Here is a 20,339-nt window from a genome sequence, read left to right on the forward strand (position 1 = left end):
GCTCTTTTACATAAGCTCCACTCTGAATCCCCATACTGAGGAAACACACCATCTTTGCATTTTGTAATTTTCACTACTGTCATGTTTTTAGTCTGGGTTCATTTTCATTTGAAACTATGAAAGCAACAGTCATGGCTAGACAGAGACAAAAAATAGGCCACGTACTGCTTGTATTTATATCCTTTTACTTTGCACTTGAACCTGCAGATCAGCTGGTGGTCATAGATGAGCCCTACATTCAAGGACCACTGATAACCAGTGCAATTTAATCATCTTTATCTTTTAAAAATTATGAAAAAAAAGATAGTGGACAGAAATGAGCTTTTATTCTGAAAGACTTTTTATTTTATTATGAAGGATGATTTTTTTTTTAATGGTAGAGAACAAACTGAATTTCATTACAAAGTAAATCATTATTTTTCAGGAAGTCTACATTATTATACACTTTGTGTGGATTACAGAATCATACAAAACACTTTCTGATTAACCAATCGGTGACAGACTGACATTTAAAGAATGGTTCGGATCATATGACACAACTGTCAGAGGCACGTGTGTAAATTAACCAGCTACTAATTACTCTTCCTCCTGATGCCATCAGCCTATTTGCATGTGATATCATAAGGGTAATGTCTCACAGTAAGAGTTAATTTATGTGAGAGAATTCACTAATGTTACTGCACTTCTCCTAAGAGTTAAACCATGTAAGTACGTACACAAGAACAGCAGACAGAAGGAGAGGGCTGGTTAGTTCCTGAAGTCCCTGATTGGCTGGCCGAGGTGCTCACAGCTTGGCGTAGTCCTTCAGGATGACCTCCAGTTTCTGACTCAGCATGATGTTCCCTCTAACCTTCAGCTTGCCAGCAAAAAATGCCTAGAAAAACACCAAACACACACTCGAGTCAGTTTTTTTTTTTCCCCCTAAGGAAGCATAAAGTCCCTTTTTCAAAACGGCCGAGACTCCTGCAGCTCACACAAGTGAAAAAGCAACAAGCTCAGTCTGGAGCAGAAGGGAGCATGTGAGCGCTGGTGCTCTGGCAGCAGACCAGTGACAGAATATTCATATTCATGAGGGCTGAGTGTGCAGCAGGAAGTCCCTTCACCAAGTGGAGTGGACTATAGATGATGAGCACGGCTTTCCTCTGCAATTATATAAACAAAAAAAAAATCAATCACATGACGGGGTTGTGATGAACCTGAATGACAGTTAGCAGCATCTGTTTCAACTGCAGCCACTAATCTTTCCTCAGATGCTCCTTTCATCAGTGGGAAGACGGGAAAAGACCCCGCCTGAGGGATCTCCGGCACACACACACACACACACACACAGGCCTCAGATCAATACCGAGCGCTACAGGAAGCATATAAATTCTTCTCAGTGATGGCCACTCCCGGTGACAGATGAGATGCTCCAGACATAACAAGCAGTGTCGATTGATTACAGCCACTGAGTGCTTTCTGAACTTGGTCTGATAGATCATTGCTTCCATTTTTTATCCGACATGACGAGATCAAGGGAGAAGTCATTCCAGATTGAAGGGCTCCCCAAAGGCACTTTCACTTTAATTAAAATGTACACAGAGTGATTTCAACATCATAAAGACGACAGTATTTAACATATGAAGCCACAGTTGTACAAAAACTGCATTATTAAAGGACACTTTGAGCTGTAGCGTTCTCTTATGTGAACAGAAAAAGCTTTAAAGGAAATAAACATGCACCACACAGCACATAGGACTGATCGTAAATGTCACCTTCTGAGGGTTGAGCTTCCCCTGAACCACCTCCATGAAGTCTTCATCTGACACCGTGATGGTCACGTCTGCCTTTCCGCTGTAAGGTCCTTTGTGCAGGGAGCCGCTGCCGTTCTTCAGATCAATGGCTGCAGAAGGACGGCAGGAGAACAAGCGAATGACAAATACATACACGATGCTTCTGTTCTCACCAAGAAAGACTTGCTTATGTTTAGCAACACATAATGTTTTAATATTATTAAGTTAACAATAGCTCTGGGCATGGAAGTGTCTTAAACCCTCATTCTGTCCAAAGGCCAGCAGGGGGCGACTCCTCTGGTGGCGACACCTATAAGTATGGTCTCATAGTTTGGGAACACGACTAACACGAATAAGTTTATGGCCACGATCTCTGCTTTCAGGTGTTCTTCAACACAACATGAATTGACTTTTCCATGTTAAAACACCCAGCCTTACATCAGACATGAGCACATTTAAAATATGTTGGGTGTGTGTGGAGGATTTACACAGACAGAAGTCTCCAGAAGCTGCATCATGTATATTCAATGTGCATCATAAATGTTCTTAATACTTTATATTTGTATTATTTATGACAAACTGCATCGTGCCTCCCTGCATCATTTATCTTACACATGCTCTTCTTGATGCTGCTTTCCTTCTTTTATCACATTGACCTTTTGTTATGTTTAATACAGCATGTACAGTACAGCAGCAGCAACACATTAACACCTTCACTGCTGCTGCTTTTTTAATGCTGCAAAAATAATTTCCCTTCTGCGTGAAAATCAGAACTAACCCGTGCTTGTAAAAGGTTTGTAAAGCATTCTGGACACTCACTCCACTGTGCAACGTTTTTGCCGTCCTTTGTGATCTCCCAGCCGAACACCGCGTTCACCTTCTTCACCAGCTCTGAGCCCAAGTCTGTCATCCGACGGCCGATCTCTGCAAACACCAGCTCACTCTGAATGTCTCCTCCCTGCACACAAGTAGAATTTCCTGTATTTTTTTCAAGTACAAATTAATTCTGTTGTGCTCCTGTACTAAAACAAATGAAGGGTGAAATGAAGGTGACTAATTAAAATGGAGCTTTTTTTCCCCTCTCACAGACCTGAGTGAGAATTTCTGGAGAGTTATCTGACGCTCCGTGTAAATCCACATAGGCTCCAGCCAGCACAACAGCGCCCGTCTCCTTCACCTGTGTTAAAGAGACGAGCGAACACATAAACACACCCAGAAGCTAAAGGAGAGAGAGCAGCTCTGAGAGGAGTGATCACATTTGCAGCACTGTGATACTCACTTTACACTGGATGTGAACTCTGCTGCCTTCTTTCCACATCTCAGTCTGCAGCGACTCACCCGGCAACACAGGCTTCATGAAGCGGACCTGAGGAGCAGATGGATAAACTGTTTAATCTGTCTCTCTAATTTAAGCCAATAATTCCTTAGTCTTTTCCATGAACTACAGATCCACCCAATTACGAGCTGGATCACAAAAAAGAGTAAAAAGCTATAAATCAGTGGATGAAGACATAAAAACATGGATGACAAAAAAACAACCATGAAGCTAATGGTCAAGTGCCAAAAACTTGATGAGATGTTCTTACACGAGACCCTGAGGAGGTCCACGTAGCGCTCACCTTGATAGCTTTGAACCTGGAAGGGTCGTTGTCGGCGTACTGCTTGAGGACGTGTCTCGCAGCGAAGCCGAATGAGCACAAGCCGTGCAGGATGGGAGTCTTGAAGCCTGAACAAGGAGCATGTTTAAATACATGGTGTTCCACAAGTTTAACCTGCTTCACATCCATCCATGCTCACCTCCCATAGCAGCAAAGCTGGGGTCTATATGAAGAGGGTTCCAGTCTCCACACAAACGGTACAAGGCTGCCTGTGACCGCAGGGGGGAAGACATTGTTTAGATCTATATCTAATTCATAAACCCCTGAACTTCTCATACACAGTCGTGGGAAAAAATTAAATTATCATGAATAATGATAATTATAGCATAGATACCTAAAATGAGAATGTCTTTGAAGTGTTATAGTTGCAGTCATTTAAATGGCTTAGGGGATTCAGTTTTTATTCCCCCCTCTTTTTTTACTTTCTGCAGCGTCACACAGTCAGCATTCTTTTCTTCTGAGACCTTGTTCAACACTGTGTCTAAAACTTTATGATTATTTTAGAAGCACAAAAACAATATGTCCTATTTTCACCCACGTATTATCAGCGCAGCCGATTTATTCCGCAGCAAAACCCACACAGACACACTTACTTGGTCTCTCGTGGTTGAATCAATCATCACAGCATCTGGTGCTCGTTTAGGAGGAGGCAGAGGAGCCTGGGAGGAGGGAAGAAAAAAAATCAAATCTGAGGCAACAAATAGTGGCGATGTCTTATTCTTGTCCGTTTTGATAAAACAACAACTCGAACATGGAGAACGTACTTTGGCCTTCTCAGACGTTCGCTTTCCTCCGAAGCCTCCAGCTCCGACCACAAACACTGAAAACTGGTTGTAGCACACCAGTTCACCGCCGCTGTAGGTGTTCACTGGAAAGAGGCACAAATGTGCCATTTCATGGCAGTTTAATGCACCATTATTACGCTGCAATATCACAATTGTGACAAGCAGAAGCGGGGCACAGTTTTATAAGCACATATTGACATATTAGTCCATAAAAAGTCATAAAAAGTTTTACGTTTTTTTATTATTTTTCTTACCCAGAAAAGAGGTTAGGCCTCAAGGACAATAAACAATAAATGAAAACTTACACGACAACGCATGCTTATCTGCTATAATAGGGTAATATCCATATCTGTAGTGTAATTATGATAAGTTAAAAGGAGTAACAAAGATAGAATAGGTTCAGAATCATACCTTATGTCAAGTGAAGTATATACTTTACAATTTAAATACATTAGAATCACCTATACTAGTTTATTTTTATGAACTTTAAGCCACTAACTCAGCAGTCAGAGCAGGAGAGAACAGCCACACGGAAGCTTAATGTGAAGAAACAATTACCAGCTGACAGAAAGAAACCAGATCCACTTTGCAGCCAATGTGCTGCCTAGTTAACTTCATTAAGTCAATTCAAAATATAACCAGGCATAAAGGCAGAGCTTTCTTCTGCAGGACGTGGTGCTGAATGTTCCGTCTTACCCACAATCTCAGTGTGTAAAAAAGAAACTTCTCCTGTGTGCATGCTCGGGGGAAGCTCAGGTCCCCTTGGTATTTGTTTTAACTTGGAATAATTATAGATCATAGCGCTTCTAATATCATCCATCTCTGAGGAATTGTCAAACAAAAATATGAGCGTTCTCAGGCCATTATTTTTTCTGTCCCTACAGACACGGGCTGTAAATGAACTCTTATTAATTCAGCCTGCGACATGACTTTCAGGAAAAGACACATTACAACAAATATGCATATGGAATAAATACACAATATGTTCCTCACCATCCAAAAGGATGATGGCACCGGATCCTTTGTCCAACACGTCCACCACGGTGGCCTCAGAGGTCAGAGTTCCTGAAAAGTTTTTCTTTTGGTTACACGTTTACTTTGTACTTTTAAACAATCTTAGTGAGTATTAACAGCCTAACTGCTCACGTAAACTATCAGGACAAAATGGTCCGATCTGTCCCAGTATAAAGATTCATCACGTTCCCAAATCCTTATAATTAACAGAATGCTGGGTTAGGATGGATTTACACCTATTATAATGCAGCAGAGAAAAGTATATAGAGCAGACAAGGTTACAGGAATCTCTAAGGATTCCTGAAATATCATCAAAAACCTGCAGTCGGTGTTTTTAAACGACCTTCTGCTCTGGGCTTCTGATAGGTTGTCAGGGATTCATCTTCTAGAAAAATAAAACACGAGCTCTGTGACCTGAATGTAATGGTAATACAATAATGGTAAGAGGCAGAGGGTTGGATCACTCTTTTGGGATATATATATATAATCAAACAGAGTTAGAAACCATGTCTGAAGAGGTAAAAAAAAAAGGTGTAAACTATTAAATAAACCCCAGATCCCATTTATGATGTTATAAAGAGTAACAGACCATTGTAAAATATCCTCTGCAACAGTATTTATTGCATATTTATTATGTGAAATCTAACTGTAATTGCAGGCTGATACATATATGATGTACAGATGTCCAACGTCCCACCGAATACTCTCCAGTGAGCACCTGGATCAGCCTCTGGTGCGCTAACCTCTAAAGGGTGCCGCACAAAGGTCCCCAAACCACCTCAACTGGCTGCTATCAATGTTTGGGAGCAGCAGTTCTAGCCTAGCCAGATGTCAATAGAGTTGTGGGTCATCATAAAAAATGTTTAACTATCAAATTATTTTAATGTTTTATCTGCTGTTCTGGATTAAAATGTGCCAATGTTACATCCATGTTAGTCTTTTAACAGGACCAACACCTTGTTTCTCTCTTGACCACCATACATATTTTATGAAACAATGTGTCTGCTGACTCAAAACAATGATCCCTGATCTCATGGAGAAAGTACCTGAGGTTGGCAGAGGTTTGAAAAGCTCCAGATAATGCTCCCCATGAAGTACCTGCCACCAAACATAACAACAGCTGTAATATATAATCGACATCTTAAAGCCTCATCAGCATAAGGAATGTGTGTACCAGTGTGTGCAAGGCTGTGTGAAATATAGCATATGGATACAAATGTGCATATGTACAAGTTGCATAGATCACACACTGACACTGTTGGGCATGTTTTTCTAACCTGTGTAAAATCTATGTTGAGTCCAGGCACTGCGCTCAGCCCCCCCTCCATCATGGCTGCCTGCGAGGGAATGACCCCGAAGGTGGGGAGGCAGCCGAAGTCCTGATGGCCTTCATACAGGAACCTACATTCAAATGCAAGTGTTAGTGAAGTGTGAAAAAGCTTTCGGAGGAATACTTTACAAGTAAAAATAACAGCACAGATGGCTGCACAGGCGTGTGTGTGTGTGTCAGCATGGATGCATTCCAGTGCTTTCCCCATGCAGGGTCAATTTAAAAGTAATCATGACTGAAGCAGTGATAATCCATGAAAGGCCATTTGAGACATAATTTATATTTTCTCTTAGTTTCAGACAGTATGAAAGTAAATGTAGAAAGACGAGGTATGAATGTTGTTTCTTTGATCGAGGGTCATCCAGCTTCAGGCAGTCAGATAACCCCTCAGATATTAAAAAAAAAAAAAATCCACTGATGTACATCTATCAATATTATGGAGAAATCCAGAGTTTTAGGTCTGTAAGTGTAACCGTTTGCAAAATACAGCTCTTTGAAATTTCATTTTTTTTCTTAGTTTCTGGTCGATTTGCTTTCAGCCAAGTTTAAGCTTTTACTGCGCGGCCTCTGATGCATGTAGAAATCTGGTGTTAGCTGCATACATCAGTGAATTTTTTTGAAAAATATCTGAGGGGGACGCCCGGCAGTCCTGAATGATTTTACACAGAATGACCTTATAATGATCATCCAACAATATATTGTACACACCTCAGATGATCTGGGTCCTTGGTAGACATGCCGACTCCCAGTGCATAGAGGATACACTGTGTGTGGGTGAAGCTGAACGTGGTTGGTGGAAGTTTTTGTCCCACGGCTTCAGCCTGAGAGGAGAGGAGAGGAGAGGAGAGGAGAGGAGAGGAGAGGAGAGGAGAGGAGAGGAGAGGAGAGGAGAGGAGACATTCAGCTCACCTATGAATATCTAAATAAACAGTGAGTCAAAACTAAACTAAATGTAAAATTAGTCTTTAAGAAGCTTCTCCTTGGCTTCTCCATTGAATCTGTGATCAGCAGTCATTAGTTTAGTTAGTAGACCTGTGGCATCTCTCAGAGATCAGAGGATTCAGCAGTTCAGAAATGTACTCCTGGGCCGTACCAGGGAGAGCTTTGTAAACGATCAGCTTTTATCAGCTTTAAAGCGGGTCCTGATCTTGACTGGTGGCCAGCTCAGGGAGGCCACGAGCTGAGCGGCGTTCGATTTTAACAGGCAGTCAGAAAATGGAGCTGGAACTCCCAGGGAGAACATTGCAGTAATCAAGTGGTAACAACACAAAGCCGCAGATGCCCTTTAAAGCCCAGTAAGGTGGAGCCCACAGCTGTATTGTAAATGTTTTAAAACTCTCATTAATCCTGGCCTGTGGTGGTCCAGCGAATAATTCCAGACTCAGACTGCTCATTCATCTTCCATCAGACCTCCTACTGAAACAGGAGAAACCTGCTCAATCAACACTAATTATGAAGCAAACACCATGCTTCTAATTAACACACGATTCTACAGTTATATAATATTTATTTACCTTTTGATCTTTCCGCCTTAACCGCACAGTGCGATCAGGGTCACTGTTGTAATAGGAACAGCAGTGTTTGGGGTTATTCCTATACATTTTTTATGTCAAGCTAATATAATGAAGTTAGTTCTGTAGATTTACTGCAAGTTAATTCACCACATGGCTTAAATCCTAAACAATGTCGTTAAAAGACAGTAGTTCTGCAGCTGCTAATTTCTCATACTAACAACCAGTGAGCTGAGCCATTGTTCCAAACAATATGGATGTCATTCATATTCTGCATAATATCCCTTCTTCACTGGTCAAAAATTCATAAAGCCTCTGGAGGCCTATTTTTAATTAAAACTGCATCTGAATGCAGAGGGAGGACATATCATGTTTTTAGAATCATACCAAGAGAGGATTTAATATGATATGCTCCCATCCAGATAGAGATTACAGCTACAGCCGAGGAGCCGGAATAAAAAGCAGTGCGGGTGCGTGTAGGTGTAAGTCAGTTACTTTGGGGATTTATCCAGATAAAATGTTATTCACTTATTGTTTTAGAAAGGCATTGATCCATTTTTAGAGACTCCATTTTGAATTAGAAAACCACCAAAAACAGAAAAACCACCACTGTGTTCTTTATGTAATCATACAACATTCAGGACAATCAGACAGAAGAGAAGACAGTACAGGCACAGCGTGGCACAGCTCAAGCAATACATCAACCACAGACCACAGCAAGGACAGAGACACACACACAAACACAACTAACAGAGCATGTGTGTGTAGTACTACGGCAACAGAAAATACACACACACACACACACACACACACACACACACACACACACACAGCAGAGCAGAGCACAGAGCCAAGTCAGCTCAGGACACAATGTTGATGTTTGTCTTGAGGCTACAGTGTGACTCTATTCCAAATCTCGCATGCAGACAACCACACACACAGAAGAGCAGTGATATTCCAGACTGAGCGCACATCATTTAACATTTTTGGTACTGAATCATGATATTATTGAACCAGGCTGGTGGGCGTGCTGTTAATGTCTCACGAGAAGTGAAAGAGGAGAATTTTCATGCAGAAAGACAAGTTTCACACTTCAACACATTTTATTCCGCTTCACGCACGCCGCTTTGTTTGTGTAATGAGCTATTTTAATGTAAAATATCTGGAGAATTTAGACAGTCATGTTTTGAGGAATGCTATAAATATCTGTTATTGTTGCCTGACTACTGCACAACAGATCGAGCTCAGCAGAAGATGGTGGCTGCTTCTGTGGATAACTATTTCATGTGATGTAATTCTACTTGTGGCTTAATGTTTTATTTAAGCACCTCAGCCATATGTGAGCTGTAACTAGTTCACTTTCTGAGATGCACTGATAGGGAACACAATAAAGTGAAGGAGCACCTATCCAGGGACGCGTCAGCGCTCCGTTGTGCTCCGACATCTTTTGTACTTCACAGTTTAAGAACTAATCTGAGCGGGCATATGTCTGGTGCGTCACCGTTTCGCATTTACAGGAGACATCAAAGTACTTATGTATGTTGTAGGAGCCTTGCTGAGAGGGTTATTATTATCGGCCCCGGCTAAATACAGTGTGGAGGTATTAAAGAGTCATGAGCTGCCATGTTGGAAACAGTCAGAGTTTACAGCTCCGCGTTTCACAAGTCATTATCGTCCAACCGTTTCAGACACGGTCTCAGTAGGAGGAATGACAGAATAAGGAAGGAAAAACACCGATGCAGCAGTAGTTCATGTGAAGTAACAGTGATGAAAGGATAAAAAAAAGGATGGAAGGAGGGCGACGACAGTGGCAAATTCTGATTTGATTGAATTCAAATAGAATAGAATAAGATTTCACTTTCAGAGTAATTAATGATGAAAGCATAAAGAAAAACACATTTTCAGTTGTTCCCATAAGCACATGACAATTCTCTCTTAATGATATAAAACTACATTAATGTGACCTGAACCCAGATAAGCAGCAGGCAGAGGATGGGTGAAATTAAAAATGATTGCAGTTAATTGTAGATTTCTTTTCCCTGGAATGTGTCCTATTAGCGAACAGAAGTAGCTATTGGTACTGACTGAGACATCACAGCAGATTGCACAGCCTCTTGGACATATTATTCACTGTTCTTTTAGTGCCTCCGTGGCACATCCTCTGCACAGACTTCATAACATATTAAATAAACGGTTGTGACCCAGAAATAGCAGTGACAATCACTTTGATTAAGATCAAGACCAGATGTATTCTGCCAGAGAAAATGAAACGAGCTCTCTGATTTTTTCCCAGACTCTTTTTGAGCAAACTAGTCCTTTTTAACACTTGACAAAAGCTAAAGAAAAAAGGCAGTAATAGCTGCCTCTACTCACAGCATTAATCCCTGATCCCTCTGCCGTAGACATTGTAGCTGCTGTCAGGTTTGCAGCAACGTCTTCGTCCAACTCCACTTGAGACAGCACGCTCACCACAGAGTGCAGAGACTCTACACAAAGGTGACAAAGACAACGAAAGCCAGAGAATAAGGTGACAGATGAAATCATTCAACACTGTTTATTTATCATCTTTTCTATGCTGAAATTTAAACAATAAAAAAACACTATAACCAACTAATAAAATACTGGTAAAGGGGTAAAGACTTGCTTGTTAACATCACTGGCTATCAGAGCAGGAGGAAATACATACCTGACTACTGCAGTCATTTGACTACAGTAGTAGGTATCAGTGGTCTGCTGACATTATACCCACTGAGCCAGTGATGGTTTATAGAGTGGAGGTGAAACTATATTTAGGTTTCAGTGTATGCATTGTGTTTGTAACCACCTTAAAGGCTTAAAAGTTTAATTCTAAACAATACTATTGCTTGCATTTCTGTGGAGACTTTAATGACTAGAACTATAAATGAAAATTTGTTTCATCACAAAATTACCAATTTTTATGACTTTGCTTAACTAAAGACTTCCATTAGCTTCATATGTTGCATCTAGGATAAACAGTGGTATCAGATACCTCTATTAGATCAAGGCAATAAAATGAATTCTAAAATACAAAATCTTGCCATCAGGAATTGAGTTTATACAACTAAATGTATACAGTGCATATAATGTAAGCAGATATATAACATTTTAGGCTACACAGGTAGTTAAACAGTTAAACAGAACAATTAGTTGTTTTTTAGTTAATTAGTTTATTCAAATTTCAAAGAATGTTAACACACCAGTAACCCTTCTCACATGTTTAGATAATTAAGACTTTGAGTCCCCTCTGTGTTTCCTCAGTTTGCCTCAAAATAGAGCTTAAAAAGAATCCATGCAGGTAACACAGGATTTGAACAGCAATGCAGATTCAGACAGCACAAACAAAAGGAGACGGCTGAGGAGCAGAGACAGAGGGAGACTAGGAAGACCACGGCCACTCATTAACATCGCTCAGTGGCAGGCAGTTACCAAACAGAGGTAGCAACAAGTCTTCGTAATAAGCTACAAATGAGGAGGCACTACAAAGCCATGCTAATGAGACCAGCTAGCGCCCTGTGGGACCGCCACCCCCGTTCAGTTAATGTTAACGCCGCCACCCTCACTTCAAATGTACATCTGAGAGCATGAAGAGCAGGGGGAGGCAGGGAGTGAAATAATAACCAACATTTGCCACCTCCTTGTTTTTGTGCAACCTTTCGAGAACAACACTGCACATCGAATTCACCTGGTTTTCTTTTCTCCAATCCACATGAGCTGTTAGAGTCACTGACAGACTCAGTTAGACAATAAGATAACATGACACTGACCAGCTCGTTCAATTACTGCCGTCAGATTTGAAATTTTTAATTTTTTGTTCAGCCCAACTCCACTGTTCAAAACTTCAAACTGACCAATGTTGCATCATGTGAAATAAAATCAGAAAATATAAACAAATCTCAGCTTCAAACCACACTATTTCAGCATAAACCACTTTCCTCAAATGTGGATTATTATTTAATCCTCAGTACAACTGGGAAGCAACAAGTGATACCCCAAGATTGGTGACATCTACGGACACCTGGAAAATGTTGTCCATACTCACTGCAGTTTATTTATATTACCGATCTGCAAAATTAATTATCAGTCAATCAATAACTAATGTAACTCTCTTTTTATGATAGTGCTGTTTCTATAGAAGCGCAACACCTAATATTACAGTGGCACTGACGGACTAAAAATGTGAGAAAAAATAAAATTATTATTATTATAAAAATCTTAAAGTGTAAACATGCAGAACACAAGTTTATACACTAAAACAGCCGCTATTCATCCCATCTGGGTTTTTCATGCGGCTTCACCGCATTACTGTGTGTCACACACTGGAAAACATAAGTAAAATATATAAACAGTAAAATCCTAGATTGGTGTTTTTACATTTTCATGTGGATATAGACCTCTTTAGGCACATGCACCCATTTTGTAGGTTATTACGTGCATGAGTGTGTTGCTGGCACGTTACATTACTGACCTTGTATACTAGAAGGCTTGGTGGCGTCTGTGAAATCACAGATTCTGTCCCACTGGTCCCTGACGGCCTCAGGAGTCATGGGTTGGTTCTTTTTTCTCACAATATGGCCTTGAGAACGCTCCCAGCGCACTGCACACATGGACACACACAAATAAAAAGGGGTCACTGCGTAGTGAATATCACACACAATACAGTACAAGTGAAACTCGTGCTAATGAATATCATAAATGCATAGAGACATTTCCTCAGGGAAAAATACTCACATTTACCAATCCAGCCTGCACCAACCTGAAAGGAGATAAAGAAACATGCAAAGTTAGTAGAAATGCTATATCTTTGTGGATGTTAGTGCAGCATTGTTCTCAATGACAAATGAGGAAAAAGAAAAATTAGCCACAAGGCTACAGGCAGTAGAGTACACTTGTTTTTTTCTCTGTATACCTCAAACAGTCCTCCGTTGTCCTGGCATTGCTCATGACAGAGCCAGAGGACCAAAGGAGCAACATACTCAGGCTTCAGAGATGCCACCAGATCTAAATAAAAGAAAAAAAAGCATACAATAAAGCAACAGAGCTTCTTTTTATTGCAATACATCTATCCTACAGCTGTACTAAAGAGCAAAGGAGCACTCCTCCGTCAGAATCTCTGCGTGGTTGCCATAAAATGAGGCAGATATTTTGTTTGTAGACAGGCATTTGAAGCTTGCTTCAAGGCTTTGTTTAGGCAAGCTCTGAGGCAGGCTTCAAGCAGTCTGTATGCCCTTATGCTACAGTGCTAACACACATTAATACCTTTGCTATTCATTTTTAAAAATATATGTAAAGAAAAACCTATTTTGTTTTGTACAAACAGTAAATAAGTCTAAAATCGTGCATCTCCTGCGGGACAAATGGCACCAAACACAACCTAACACGGAGCTATAAACAACTTTCGTCTGGTTATTTTTGGATGAATATTCATAAAAGTTGAAAACAAAAGAACATCAAACTAATAAGCTGTTCCTGAACATGTTGGAATGAAGTCAACAATCAAGTATGGCACAAGCTTTTTTAATTTCCTGTATGAACCGTTGAAGATTGAATGCCAGACGCCATATGTGTGCTGAAAATATCCTGTGGCCCGGTGATAAAACAGAAGCCCCGCTCTCCTTCCCTGTACTCGCCCGGCGTTTAGATGAGTTTTGTTGTTTAGAAAAGTTTGAGTCGGTGAAAGCCAACATATGGAACGAAGTCACTTACTAAGGTGAGGCCATCCTGTGACAGTTGGCGCAGCGCAGTGTGACAGATGCTACTGTAGACCGGCACGGCAGGGCAACAAAAGCAGCGCTTTAATTTGTCATTTAATACCCGTGTCAGCAGAGCTGCAGTCACAGAGCGTCCCCAATATGCTCATGATGTACAGACATTTACAAATGTGAGGTTTGTTGGGTTGGAAAATATCAACAAAAGCCAGAAATGCCAAAAAACATACATTTTTAAGTGAGTGACAAGGCTGATGTTTAACGTCTTTATCTGATATAATATTTATAAGCAACATACAGTAAGCTATGCTCATAAATTACTTGTTCTGAGAGATATTTCTGCTGCATTGCCTTCTGTCTTGATATAAATAAATGTTTCATTAGCATACAGAGTAGCGTTTTCCTGAATACTTTGGAGGCACAGCTAACACCTACAGTAAAATATAGAGGCCAGAGTCGCCTGTTGAAATCAAGGGTTGACACGTAACTTTTAAAGCACTTACAGGATGCATGATTTCATCAGGCTGTTGGAACAGCAAAGAAAACACAGCTCTTGAATATTAGATGACAAATTTGCATGTCAAACGGGAGTGCTGTTGCCTCAAATTTTATAAATCAACATTACATGTGCATTACATTATGTGACTGCTCTGAAAAGAAGAGGGCGCTTTGGTTAAAATTTGTTTTCCCATTTTGGTCTGTCCCAAAACAATTAAAAAAAAGTCCCTGTGAGAAAGACATAACATGCATTATATAGACCCCCTGCATGCAATATACAGTAGCTACCTGGAGGCATGACGGTCTCTGTGAGGCGTGACCCAGCAACAGGAGCAATAGTGTTGCAGTGGATGTTGTACTTGCGTCCCTCGATCGCCAAGGTGTTAGCCAGTCCCAGCATGCCCAGCTTGGCAGCGCTGTAGTTGGCCTGGCCGAAGTTACCGTAGATCCCTGCAGCTGAGGCCGTCATGATGATTCTGGCCACAGACAACCAGAGGCAACAAGTCAGCATTAATGCAAAGTGACAGGCATCGCTATGGAGTAATAGGAGATGCAGGCAGCCCACACAAACACACACACAATCATACAAAGTGGCACACACTTTTCATGCATGCTTAAGCACACAGAAGTATGCATATGTAAGCACCTAGTCATGTAATGCTAGCCCATTTACACACACAACTACTGTATCACAGATACAGAATAACACACTGTAAATGTATTTGAACCACCCTGAGAACATGTAGAATTTATGCAGAAATAAATGCATGTGTGCACACAGCAAAGACGCCAGTGATCTCATGTAGAGAGTTCACCTCAGTCAAGAAAAAGTAATGAGGTTAAGCATGGACAGCACATTAACAGCAGGAGACATCTGAAACATGCTGTCTCTCTGGTCATTAGAAAGAAGCGATCCATATCATGGCACACTCACACTGTACACTGCAACTGAGCCACCAGGGGATTGGCAATGATAAAATATAAGTGCTGCCTCTACAAGGCAATTAGCCACAAAAAGCACATCTTTCAGTGGTTACAGAGCATCTCATGATAAAATATAACCTGATCTTTTCATATAGGGGAGTTTCTGCTGTACCTTTGAATGCACCATAAACTTCAGTTTGGGATGACTGTACACAATTATTACATTTTAAAAATGCCCACAGGCACTGCAGATATATCTATATAAAATCAATAACTATGATTATTCTGCTCGTCTCCCTACATAAACACAAGATTATCTTTATATCCCATTGTTTGCCACACAGCTGGGAATCTTTCTGCTTCACTGTTTATGGACTAAGGTCATCCCTCGGTAATGTAGGACAGTTTTTTGTGATCTAGTGAAGGGCATCTGTTACCTACAGTAACATGGGAGCAGAGCAGATTGTGTAATACAAGTGCAAAAAAAACCTTTTTTAATAAACAAACAGTCCACTTGTCAGGAAGAAACACCAATAGCACCAATATTAGCTGCATGGAGCAAGTCCAAATGTGATCAATGATCTGCTGGCAAGTCCAAACAGCACAATATGCACTGATGATTTCTTAATTATCTTCTTGCTGCTGCTTGTGGAATAATCAATTTACTAAAGATTTAGTGTTAAAATTCTATCCAGATCATCAGTTCATGACTGAGGTTAAATATTCAGTGATCAATAACATTGAAAAAAATGTTAAAATGACAACATTTAAAATCCTGCCCCATGTGATCTCAGAACAAAAATATTTACACAATGGCACCATAAGTGTGTTAAAGCAACTGTTCGAGTTGAACTAGCAGGTATGGTTTGTTGATTTTTTTATCTATTTTTCCATTGACATTACTACTTCAACCTAGATAGAAGAATCAATGGTAAATTTCAGCAATGGTCTGCTTTTGCAGCATTCTTTGTATGCTGCATAGTTACCTTGGTTTATATCATCACATCAGATTGGCTGCCTTACTGATTAGTGTGCAGTTTTTTATATATATTACACCATGAAACCAGTGGTGCTCGACATGTAACTGAAGGGATTTCATGTAACTGAAGTCAGCACATATCTATGATAATATGAAGGAAGACATGCTTTAAATACCGGTGCGTATCCTCCAGAGCCCACTTAAAGTGGGGCACATAAAAACCACACTGAGTATCTTTAGAACTGCAGCTGATGTCTGAATCACTCCACACACCATGCTAAAATCTTATTGATTACAATCCAGCACTGGTATGTCTACTGAGGATACTGTAACTTTGTTGGATCTAAAAAAAAAATCCTTCCCACGTAATAGGAGGATGACACAGTTCTTACCCACGTCAGTAGCTGTTACTAGCTGTGCCTCTTACCTGCCAAACGATTGGTTTTTCATGTGGTTCCAGGCAGCCCGAGTCACCAGGAAGGAACCTCTCAAGTGAACTCTATGAATCAGGTCTGAAATACAAGAGTAAGAGGAATGACGCAGTTGTAACACACAACAATACAGGCTTCTGAGATAAGAACAGTGAGGATGATCCAAGTTACGAAAGGAGATCTGGACAAGATAATTAGATTATTTAAAAAAAGCCAAACAGGACATGTTTGAGAACAGAAATGAAATGTCTGGTGTGGTTATAGAATGTGTTTAGGTGTGATATCAGTCACTGGTGATCACAGCACAGAGTGACAGTGACAGACGCTGTTAGACAAATGGTTCATCATATGATTTGTGAAGTATTTTTTACAAATGCCCACCCCTTTCAAGCAGTTTCCGAAGACCTCTTTTCTCTTTCCACCTATCGAATCATATGTGACTTACAGTTGGAGTAAAAAGTACTGCAGGGACAAGCTCTTCTATCATTAAGTAAATTGGCAGCAGAAGGGAATACCCAGGTGCAAAGAAAAGGCAGTTTTATTAAGTCAAAGGGAAAAAATAAACATGGTTACAAGCAATAAAACAAATAAATGCCACAGTAAACTGTGATGTAAAGATTACAGCTCTACAATTATTTTTGTGATGTTTGTCGTCAAACAATCCTGCTGCTTCCTCTTTAAGCAATGAGCTAATGCTATATGTTCAGTTTATTTTGTTTATCATCTCGGGAAACATTCCGCTGAATGCCTGATGGAGCTTTATACACTCCTCCCCAGAATATTCGGAAGCACTAACAGGCTTCAGTTCTCGTCAGGAAAATGCACTGTGCCAGCACCCTCCAGTTGCCCTCACCACAACTTTATTTCTGCTTCAGATGAATTCACATTTAAAAAGCAGAAAGTTTAGATGCTGCAGAGTCTGATGTTCAGCTCTAGAAGGTAACTGTGTCCAGTGTGAAGGGCACACAGGCTTCATTATAATGATTTCTTCAATCTGAGCAAAGTCCTGCAACTCCATTACAATAAAAAGTCAGGAGCCGCTTAACCACAAAGGCGACAGCAAGGACATGAAGTCTGATCTGATCAAGTATACAATCAGTAAAAGTAGACGTGTAACTTTTGAGGTGAGATGCCCAAGTTTATTTTATTCTTCTCTCCAACTCTTCTTTTTGATATAGATGAGAGGTTTTGCCTGATGATGACATAAATCTGATTCCATACAGAACCGGCTTACAGGTTTTAAAACTCCCACACAGACCATCTGTGTTTATACACAAAAGAGACTGGGACAACAAACTCAAGGATTCTTCTACAGATAACATGGAGAGGAGCCAAAAATAATATAATCAGATGATAAATATTGAGAGTGAATGTAATGATTAAATTTTTGAATTACCCCAGTCCAGATCGCTTGTCCTGGCAAATGATCGGTCACGAAGGATCCTAACAAAGAGAAGAAAGAAATGTAAAAGTTGTGCTTTGGTAATTTGATAACAGCACCCAAATGGCTACTGTTCGAGCAGATGATGTGATTAAGGTAAAAAATAGGGCGATTAATAAAAACGACTTACCCGGCATTGTTTACAAGAACATCTGGAAGAAAGAACATGGAGCCAGATTTGATGAATTATAGTGAAAACATTGCTGACAATCATTTAATTATGATAATGTAGTATTTGGGATAAGTATCAACTCTGATGACCCCAGGACTGGCATACAAAGGTAATGCATACCTATTCTTCCAAAGGCATCCAGAGCTGCTTGGATCACTTTTTCTCCATCTTCTACAGAATCTGTGCACACACAAGACACACAAGGTCAATATATATATATATATAAAATTCCACACTGAATAAGAGATAAGACTTACATGTTTTGACTAAACTGTGTTTTTTCAAACTGTCTGAGCTACCAATTACACTCTACTTGGCATTTACAAAATTACAACAGACAGAGAAGAGAGACATTTGCAGCCTCTCTCATTTTCTCAGTGTGTTGAGTAATGATGTGTGACATTTTAATCGATTGCTAAATACACTGTGGATAAAAGGGACGCCTCAAACAAATCTGCCATGTTCAAAATTACCACTGAAACACAACGATTTGTTTTTCTGTAACTGCATCTTTCGTATGTGAGCAGCACAAAAATGAAGGAAAGGCTAGGGAGATACACCGGCCTTCAATATTTGCTAACAGCTACATCAGTGAGCATGAGTCAGACTGACAGAAATCAATACTGTTCCTCAAACTAAATACTACAATGTAAACAGGGAAGAAAAACAGATGGGAGAAAAAAAAAAGTTAAGACAAGAAGGATAGTCCAAACTTCTCACCATAGTTCGCCACAGCCTTGCCTCCTTTCGCTCTTATCTCCTCCACCACCTTATCAGCAGCTGCAGAACTCTTTCCACCCCCTTTAGTGTCTGCCCCAAGGTCATTCACTTTATTGCAACAAGGAGAAAAAGATTAGCAATAATGGGGTGAGTTCTGCAATTCTCCACGAGTGATTAGGTTAAGAGAAGTGTGTAGCTAAGCCGATTCCTTGCCAGAGTTAAGTTCAATCCAGACGGCAGGAAAGTTATTTTTGGGGGTGGGCAAATGTTTATGCCAACAAATGCATAGACTAAAAAGTAACCTCATCACTGTGACGGTCAATGCAGCATGCTTTCTTCATGACATTTTCTGGTTTCATTTATCTTAATGCTACTTTTTTCCTTTACCTACTCTGACACTGAAAGCTTGGTCATGATTATCCAAGGTGTGTATCTGTATCTTATTATTGCAGCTGTAATACTGTGCTTGTGTGCATCCCTGATGAAATCAAAACTAGGGCACCTCTACTCTAGCTGTCATTTTTAGCAGTGTGTCCTGCAGGAGAAAGAATCTGCAGGCCATCATGTCATGCAGATGCACATCACTGCTGCTGCATTTGTGTGTACCCTTAGTCAGCAGCAAGTATATTAAACTATAGATTTGAACTGACTTGACCATCTCTCAATGACAAACCAAAAACAGGTTAGAGGTTACAGTGGTTCACATTTAAAAACCCTGGATCCACAAAGCAAACTAAAACAAAGTCCACAGTATTTGTTCTGTCTTTTATTTACCTACTACCGAGGCTCCTCTTTCAGCAAAAGCCAGCGCATATTCCCTGCCAAGGCCTGTGGAAAGAAGGAGAGAAGAATGGCAGGTCTAGGCAGACTTATAGAATAAACACGCCCCCATGGGCACCCACAGTTGTGATGATGTTGCGTGTGCCCTTTCACACACTTTCACTGGACTGACTGTAAAGCTGTGCAATATCTGCACTTTGGTCGCCTGTACACTGTAACTGAAAAAGATAAGAATATATATACGTACAGTGAAGCCCAATAACTTTGCAATTGGCAATATATTAAGCATTTGGGTCTGTGGCATGTACACGGAAAGATAGCAGACTAATGCAACAGCTGTCTATTAGGCACAGAAAACTCTGTAGTTAGCATGTTAGCAGTCAGAGCTAACATTATAAAGCGTCACGATTGTTGACATCCTTGCTAGCGGGGTTTTTACCTCCTCCTGCTCCGGTGACAAGCACGACTCTTCCCTCGAAAGACAGAGACATTGCTGTGTGATGTTACTGTCAGTTTCTGAGCACCACCGACACACTGTCAAGGAGATCAGCACCGCTTTTCTGAGACAGCAGCAGGGTACAAATTCCACTTCCGGATT

The 20,339-nt window shown here is 40.5% G+C and overlaps 1 protein-coding gene across 1 annotated transcript; it reads right to left on the reverse strand.

The window, feature by feature from the left end:
* Positions 1-317: 317 nt before the first annotated feature.
* On the reverse strand, positions 318-20,339 carry hsd17b4 (hydroxysteroid (17-beta) dehydrogenase 4). Its single transcript, XM_028414706.1, has 25 exons — positions 20,181-20,339; positions 19,736-19,789; positions 18,962-19,069; positions 18,362-18,421; positions 18,200-18,221; positions 18,025-18,071; positions 16,625-16,709; positions 14,583-14,770; positions 12,998-13,089; positions 12,820-12,844; positions 12,557-12,685; positions 10,444-10,556; positions 7,268-7,380; positions 6,507-6,630; positions 6,276-6,327; positions 5,209-5,280; positions 4,195-4,298; positions 4,024-4,089; positions 3,570-3,639; positions 3,392-3,498; positions 3,052-3,138; positions 2,863-2,949; positions 2,592-2,730; positions 1,755-1,882; positions 318-874 (listed from the first exon to the last, which is right to left on the reverse strand). The coding sequence occupies exons 1-25, from the start codon at positions 20,230-20,232 to the stop codon at positions 785-787; spliced, it is 2,214 nt and encodes a 737-aa protein (XP_028270507.1). The 5' UTR covers positions 20,233-20,339; the 3' UTR covers positions 318-784.

Source organism: Parambassis ranga, chromosome 9 (genome assembly GCF_900634625.1).
Source record: "Parambassis ranga chromosome 9, fParRan2.1, whole genome shotgun sequence".
In the NCBI taxonomy this organism is placed as follows: Eukaryota; Metazoa; Chordata; class Actinopteri; family Ambassidae; genus Parambassis; species Parambassis ranga.